The 6,793-nt window shown below is 62.4% G+C and overlaps 1 protein-coding gene across 1 annotated transcript; it reads left to right on the forward strand.

Moving 5' to 3' along the window:
- Window positions 1-1,500: 1,500 nt before the first annotated feature.
- LOC115349043 lies at window positions 1,501-6,469 on the forward strand. Its single transcript, XM_030032714.2, has 6 exons — window positions 1,501-1,581; window positions 1,828-1,926; window positions 3,884-3,987; window positions 4,468-4,592; window positions 5,226-5,338; window positions 6,148-6,469. The coding sequence occupies exons 1-6, from the start codon at window positions 1,501-1,503 to the stop codon at window positions 6,403-6,405; spliced, it is 780 nt and encodes a 259-aa protein (XP_029888574.1). The 3' UTR covers window positions 6,406-6,469.
- The last annotated feature ends 324 nt before the right edge of the window (window positions 6,470-6,793 follow it).

Consider the following 6,793-nt stretch of genomic DNA (forward strand, 5'->3'; position numbering starts at 1 on the left):
GTGGAGAAGGGAAAGGAAAGAAGGAAAGGGAAAATGGAAAGGGAAAATGGAAAGGGAAAATGGAAAGGGAAAATGGAAAGGGAAAATAGAAAGGGAAAATGGAAAGGGAAAGGGAAAATGAAAAAGGGGAAGGCAAAATGGAAAGGGAAAGGGAAAGAAGGGAAAGGGGAAGGGAAGGGAAGGGAAGGGAAGGGAAGGGAAGGGAAGGGAAGGGAAGGGAAGGGAAGGGAAGGGAAGGGAAGGGAAGGGAAGGGAGGAAGGCAGAATGAAGAGGCGACACGAGCCGGGTTTAGGCCACCAGGCGGGCTGGGGCTCCGGGTCCTTCCCGGGCCCGTTTCCAGCCGGCCTCAGCCCCGGCCCCGGCCCAGCCGAACCGGGCTCCCCACACGGAGGGGCGGCGGGCAGCGCCGGCTGAAGTGGCTCGGGCATTTCCAGGCCGGGATGAGCCGGTTTTCCCAGCTTTATTGAACAGACCGAAAAAAAGAAAAATAAAATCCATAGTTCCCCGCGAGTGGGCCCACCAGCCTCGCATGGGCTGCTCGGTCTCTGGTCACCGCCGGGCTCCAGGCGGCTCCCACAGCCGAGGGTCGTCCGGGCAGGCCTGGGAGCTCCGGTGTGGGGCAGCAGCAGCGGGACAGCAGGTCCCTGCTCTCCTGGGGACGGGAGCCACCGGCCGGTGCTCGGGGTGTCACTGGCCACCCGGCTTTGCAGTGAATAATTCAGCAAAAATTAACGTCCCATCCAAACTTAGTGCATTTAACCCAACCTATCCCATCCATCCCATTCCAACCATCCCATCCCAACCATTCCATCCCATTCACACCCCCATTCCATCCCATCCCATCCCAACCATCCGATCCATCCCAACCATCCCATCCCAACCACTCCATCCCATTCATCCCCTCCACCCCATCCCATCCCATCCCATCCCTCCCCTGGGAAGTCGGTGAAGCGCCCGATTCAATAAAATAAAGCCCCGCCAAGTTCCCTGGATGCGGGCACAGGGCGGTCACCCGTGGAGCAGAGGATGGATGGGGGGGGAGCCGAGGTCGCCCCTCAGCGCCTTTTCTGCCCCTGTAACCCCTTTATACCGCGGTCCGGCCCGCTGGAGCCGGGACGGGCCCGGCCGAGCCGGGTTGTGGGAAGAATCCGCTCCCCCTCCTCCGTCCGTGTCCCGCTCCCGGCTCTCACCGCCGGTGCGTCCCTGCCGGGAGGGTCCGCGGGCCGTGAGCAAGACCCCGAAACCGGGAGGGAGCCGCATCCCGGGGGCTCCGGTGGGGATGCGAAGTCCCCGATATCCAGGTGGGCTCGGGGGGGGGGTTCCAGGCAGGTAACGGGACATGGAGCCGGGCAGGGATGGGCGGGGGGGGCCGGAGCCGGGCAGCGCCAGAAGATGCTGAAGCGGGGGGGGGGGGTTATCGAAGTGTGCAGCGAGGAGGAAGCGGGGAACAAACCAGGGATGAAGCAGCCGCGTCTGGAAGGGTTTCATTGAGTGTAATAATGGCGATAGCGCATCGACCGGCCCATCGACCGCCCATCGATAGATCTATCCCTGCAGCTGCCCAGCGCGCCCGCCGTCCCGCACAGCGTCCCCGGGCCGGGCTTACTGCCCCCCCCCACCCGCCCCCAGCACCGCCGGGCCCGCAGCACCGGGGCCCCCCCGGGGCAGGCGCTGGACTCTGCCCTCCGCCGAGCTTTGCACGGAGCAAACAACAAAAAAGAGAGAGACTTTTTAGTAATTAGTGCGACATAATTGAGTAATGCGGTAGCCCCGCGGCCCCCCCCCCCCCCCCCCCCGGCTCTTCCCGATCGATACAATATCATTAGGCGAGAGTCACCGAGACACGCGGGGCCGGGGAAGCGGCAGGAGCTCCCGGGGCCGGGCCCCGGGGGCCGGACCCTGGCCCGAGCCGCTGCCGGCCATGGGTGAGCCCGGCGGGGTTTGCTGCCTCCGCGGCGGCCCCAGCCCGGGGGAAGCCCCTCGGAGCGCCCAGAGGCTCTAGCGATGGGCCGAGGCGCAGCGCGGGGGAGAGGCCCGGTCTCCATTCGCCAGCTGGATGCTATTGATCCCTTCCTTCGCCTCCTCTTTCTTCCTGAGCTCCCTCTCCCTATTTAATTCCCATCCCTCTGCTCCTCCGTAGCCGCCCGGGCAGCGCTCCGAGAGGAGCCGGGCAGCGCCGGCACCCCGGGGGCGGAGAGCGGTAAGTGCGGAGGGGGACCGCGGGCCCAGGGCAGCCTCCACCGGGCCCGGTCCCCCCCCCCTCCCCCCCCACCCCCCCCCCCCAGCCCCTCCGGAGCCACCGGCCGCTTCGCTTAGACGGGACGAGCAGGGAGAGAAGCGCAGCCGGGCGGACCCGGTACCCCCCCCCCCCAAAAAAAAAACCCCTTTGCCAGCGCAGAACCCTGCTCAGCACCCCCCCGCCCGCTCAGCACCCCCCCGGCTGCGCCTCGTTGCCCCCCTCCGGGCGGAGCGGGGCTCTCGGGGCTACCCGCACCGGAGAGGCGGCCCCACTCCCGGCCGGCCCGGGCAGGAGGCGGTGGCAGCGGCGGGGCCGGTCGGGCAGCCCCGGAGCCCGGGGGAAGGTGTGTCGGAGGCAGGACGCTCACTGCTGCCCGCTCCCTGCCTGTACCCCTGCCTGTACCTCTGCCTTCCTGGGCTGCACCGCGGTTGGTTTGCGCTCAAATCTATTTTATTTTTATTTATTTCCCCACCCTCCCTTAGGAACAGCTCGGAAGCCCAAACGACACGGCCAGAAATACACCCAGAGGAGCGGGGTGCGCACCTGCGGGCTGTATTTCTTGCAGGCGGCGAGCAGGTCCAAGGCAGGGGATAAACCATTTTGTTGTGCCGGGCAGGGAAGGAGAAGGAGCCGGTAACGTGGCTCCCGCGCATCCCGCCATAGCACTGCCCCTATAGCAGCCCAAGTTCCTTAAAGTTCTTTAAGGCTTCAAAATAACAGCACCATCGCCTGGCAGGTGAATTATTTAGTGCCTATAGATTCCTCGCAAACCCTTTCATTTCGGTTCCAAATCTTCCCCAGCCCAGCCTTTGCCTATGGATGTCTCGATTTTACAACAATCAAGCGGGAGGCAAAGAGCGTGGCAATTTCTGCTAATCGATTTTCCATACAATGGGCCCCAGATGATGTTTTAAAATGTGAGAAACTAAAATGTGTTGGTTTAAATAAGACTTTTGCAATCAATAGCTTTTAAAAAAAGAGACTTTGATACCGGTTCTTGAAGGGGATTCAAACGCTTTCGCTTCCAAAACAAAACAAGGCAGGAAAAAAACCAGCCACGCCAGAAAAGTTCCGCCCGGTTTTGGGGTTATTAAAGCGGGATATGGGGAAAGCCGCTTCGGGGGGAGCAGAGCCAGGACCGAAGCCCCCAGCCCCACCGGTTCCCTTGCGCGCCCCCGCCCCGGGGCTCCGCGCGGTTCCGCGCTGCCTCCGCGTATCCCGGGCCGGCGGCGGGCGGGGGCAGCCCCGCACCTCCCGCCGTCCCCCCCCCCCGTCCTCCGGCTTCTTCGGCGTTTTCGGGTCCGTTTTGCCCTTCCCCGATTTCCCCGCGGCGCCCAGCGCGTTGCGCCGGGGTTTGTGGCGCTTCGGGCAGCAATCCAACCGGGAAAAAACTCCGGCCCTTTCCCCATCGACCTTTTCCTCTGCTTAAAATCCCGCCTCCCCCCCCCGGCAGCCCTCCCCGATCTGCGCCCTCGGCGGCTTTTTTTTAAATTTTAAGACAATTTTAGCTGCAAGATCAGGCCCTTTCCCCGCCGCTCCCGGCTTTTTTTCCTTTCCCTTTTGCGGGATGTAATATTTTTTTTATTTATTTATTTTTAAATTTGCCCCCCCCCCCCCCGTGAAAAATTTCCCTCTCTCTGCAGAATCGGCCCCGGAGGAGTTTAGGGAGAGGGACAAGGTGGGGGACCCGTCGGGAGCTGCCCCCCCCTCCGTCTGCCTCTGCCGCCCGCCTTCCCCCCGGGGCTCGGTGGGTCGGGCCGGGGCCGGGCTGGGAGCGGGGAAAAGCGGCAGCAACGGGGGGAAATCAAGCGGGGGGGTGGCGGAGCGGGGGTGGGGGGAGAACCGACCCCTCCACAGCCTTTCCGGAGACTTTTCTCGTTTACCCCCAAACTTTGGGCCGCCCCGAAACTCGGCGGCCGGCAGCGGCGGGGCCGCGGCGGCGGCGGCGGGGAGCGGGACCGGGGGGGTTTGCCATCCAATTTTGCCCCGGGGGGGACACTTTGAGGACGGGCCGTTGCTCTTTTCGATGTAACCCCCGCAGTTTTTCCCCGAATGAAGCGGCCCCGCCGAGCTCCGGCGTAGCCCGGGCCGGGGCCGTGCACTCCCGGGGCTCCGCACCCACCCGCGACCGGGGACCGGGCCGGGCCCCCCCCCCACTGCCCCCAGCTCCGGGAAAACCAACGGGGGCCTCCGGGAGCCTCTTTCAACCGCAATTTGTTTTCAAAAGTTCCCGGCGGAGCAGCCCTGAACTTTACACCCTGGCAGCGGCGCGGGACGGGCTTGGCCCCGCCGGGGCTTTCGGGGGAAAACCGGTGAAAATCGCTGAGATTTCGCCCAGCTCCGAGCTCCGAGGTGGGATTTTTTTTTTTTTTTTTCCCCCCGATTTTTTCCCCTCCCTCTCGTCCCCTCTCTGCTTTTTCCCGGTCGGGCCCGGCCGTCCCCGAGCCGGGCTGGGGAGCGGGTGGATTTATAAAGCCCAACGTGAGACATGCAACGAATTTGTCCGTGCTCTGCGGGGCGGGGGGTGGTGGGTGGTAGTGGTGTCCCCCAGACCTCCGAAATGCCCTTCACCCCCCCTCCCCTCCTCTGTCCTCTCCCACTTTCTGCTCCTTGTGCATTTCGGGGACCCTCAAGCCCGAGTCTCTGAGCACCCCAAAGGCACCCCGGGGGCTCACGGGGAGGGTCCGGAGGGGGCCGTGAGCTCAGCTTCGCTGCGGGGCCGGGGGCCGAGGAGCCGGTGCCGGTGCCGGTGCCGGTGCGTTGTGAAACACCGAGGAAACGAGAAGAACCGGGCGCTTTCCGCCGCGCTGCAGCGCGTTCCTGCATCACACCGTGCACTGAAAGCACGCGAATTCAACAGAGTTATTTTATACATAATATATGTAAGGATATATATATATAAAGAGACGATATTTATTTTATATATAAGCGATGTATATATATAGGTATATATATCTATTCTCTGTTTCTCTGTATTTCCCGCAGGTATTTCCCTGTCGCCGCAGGGCTCCTTCTCCCGGCTCGGGAAGCGTCTCTGCTTTTTCGAAAAGATCCCGGTTTTGGAGACTTTTCTCCGCAAGCCCGAGGGCAGCGGGAAGGTACGGCCGGGCCCCCCCTGCGTGATCCTGCTCCGGCTCGGCCGCACCGCGGAGGGGCCCGGGAAAGGGGGTGGGTTGGGGGGGGGGGATGATTTGCCGGGCCCGGAGCCCCCCCGGTTCCTGCGGCTCAGCCCCCGCAACAGGTACCTCCGTTCCCCGGGGTTGCGGGGACCCGGCGCGTCCTGCGGCAAGAGCCGGGGGAGGCAGCGGGGGGGGGGCAGGCAGGGGTAGGGGCAGGCAGGCAGAGGGGACAGGCAGGGATGGAAATAGGCAGGGATGGGAGGAGGCAGGGATGGGGACATGAAGCGGGGACAGGGACGAAGCAGGGATGGAGGCAGGCAGGGATGGAGAGAGGCAGGAACGGAGAGAGACAGGAATTGGGACGAGGCAGGGATGGGGGTGAGGGAAAACGGGAAAAGAGGCAGAGACGGGGACGAGGCAGGGAAGGGGACGAGGCAGGGAAGGGGACGAGGCAGGGAAGGGGATGAGGTAGGGAAGGGGACGAGGCAGGGAAGGGGATGAGGTAGGGATGGGGACAAGGCAGGGACGGGGACAAGGCAGGGATGGAGAGGAGGTAAAATGGGAGCCGAGGCAGGAACGGTGGACAAGGCAGGGTCAAGGCACGGACCTGCCAGACACCCACAGACCCCCAGCCAGACCGAGCAGCCGCTCTGGGCTTGGTAGGGACGGGCAGTGGGTCCCCACAGGATGGGGTGCTCAGGCCTCCCCCTCGCCCACCTTGGCTTGCTTGGGTCATGGGGCACTTGTCACTAAAATAATCCAAAGCGGCTCATATCACACAGACACAGACACACACACACAGAGCGCGGGCCGGCCACAGCCCATACCCATCACACAGACCCGTCCAAGGGAAACATGTGCATGCTCTACCCCCAAATCCACCCCCCCTCCTACTAAACTCCACTATCGCCCTGGGCACGAAGCCACCCCCATGGCAGATGCCACCCCAAAAGCCAGCCTGGCTGGGGTGCGAGGCGGTGGCACCCCTTTCCCCGTGCCCTTCTCTCTCCCGCAGCAGTAATTGCTGCTGTATTTATCCAAACTAGGAGGGGGTGGCAGAGAAAGACTTCAAAGAGTAATTTTCCGGGAATTCTCCTCGGTGTAATTGTCTTGATAATAAATCCAGATGCTTAGCCTGTGTATGAATTGCTTTTTACCATTTTCATTTATTATTGAACACAGTGGGGAGAAGGGGAAACGCAACAGGGCTCTTTCTTGTGAGAGAAGGGGCGAAGGGGCCGAGGAGACGATTTCTCTGCAGATCCGGGAAACCTGGATGTGCTCATCGTCTTGTTCTCTGTTGTTTTTTTATTTTCTCCCCTTAATACTTAGCCCATTTTCCCACCCCCACTTTTTTTGGGGGGTATTGAAAACTAATTAAATAACCCGTTAGCTAACACGTTAAATTAAGATCCACTCTTGGATTTAATGATG

This window comes from Aquila chrysaetos, chromosome 12, assembly GCF_900496995.4.
Source record: "Aquila chrysaetos chrysaetos chromosome 12, bAquChr1.4, whole genome shotgun sequence".
Lineage (NCBI taxonomy): Eukaryota > Metazoa > Chordata > Aves > Accipitriformes > Accipitridae > Aquila > Aquila chrysaetos.

What these genes read in the sequence shown, in the direction of transcription:
- LOC115349043 (XM_030032714.2), top strand. Translation starts at nt 1,501, where the DNA reads ATGGCGATAGCGCATCGACCGGCCCATCGACCGCCCATCGATAGATCT. An exon ending in CGAGCCGCTGCCGGCCATGG is followed by an intron (nt 1,927 to 3,883) that starts GTGAGCCCGGCG and finishes CTCTCTCTGCAG; the next exon opens with AATCGGCCCCGGAGGAGTTT. An exon ending in GCCCAGCTCCGAGCTCCGAG is followed by an intron (nt 4,593 to 5,225) that starts GTGGGATTTTTT and finishes TATTTCCCGCAG; the next exon opens with GTATTTCCCTGTCGCCGCAG.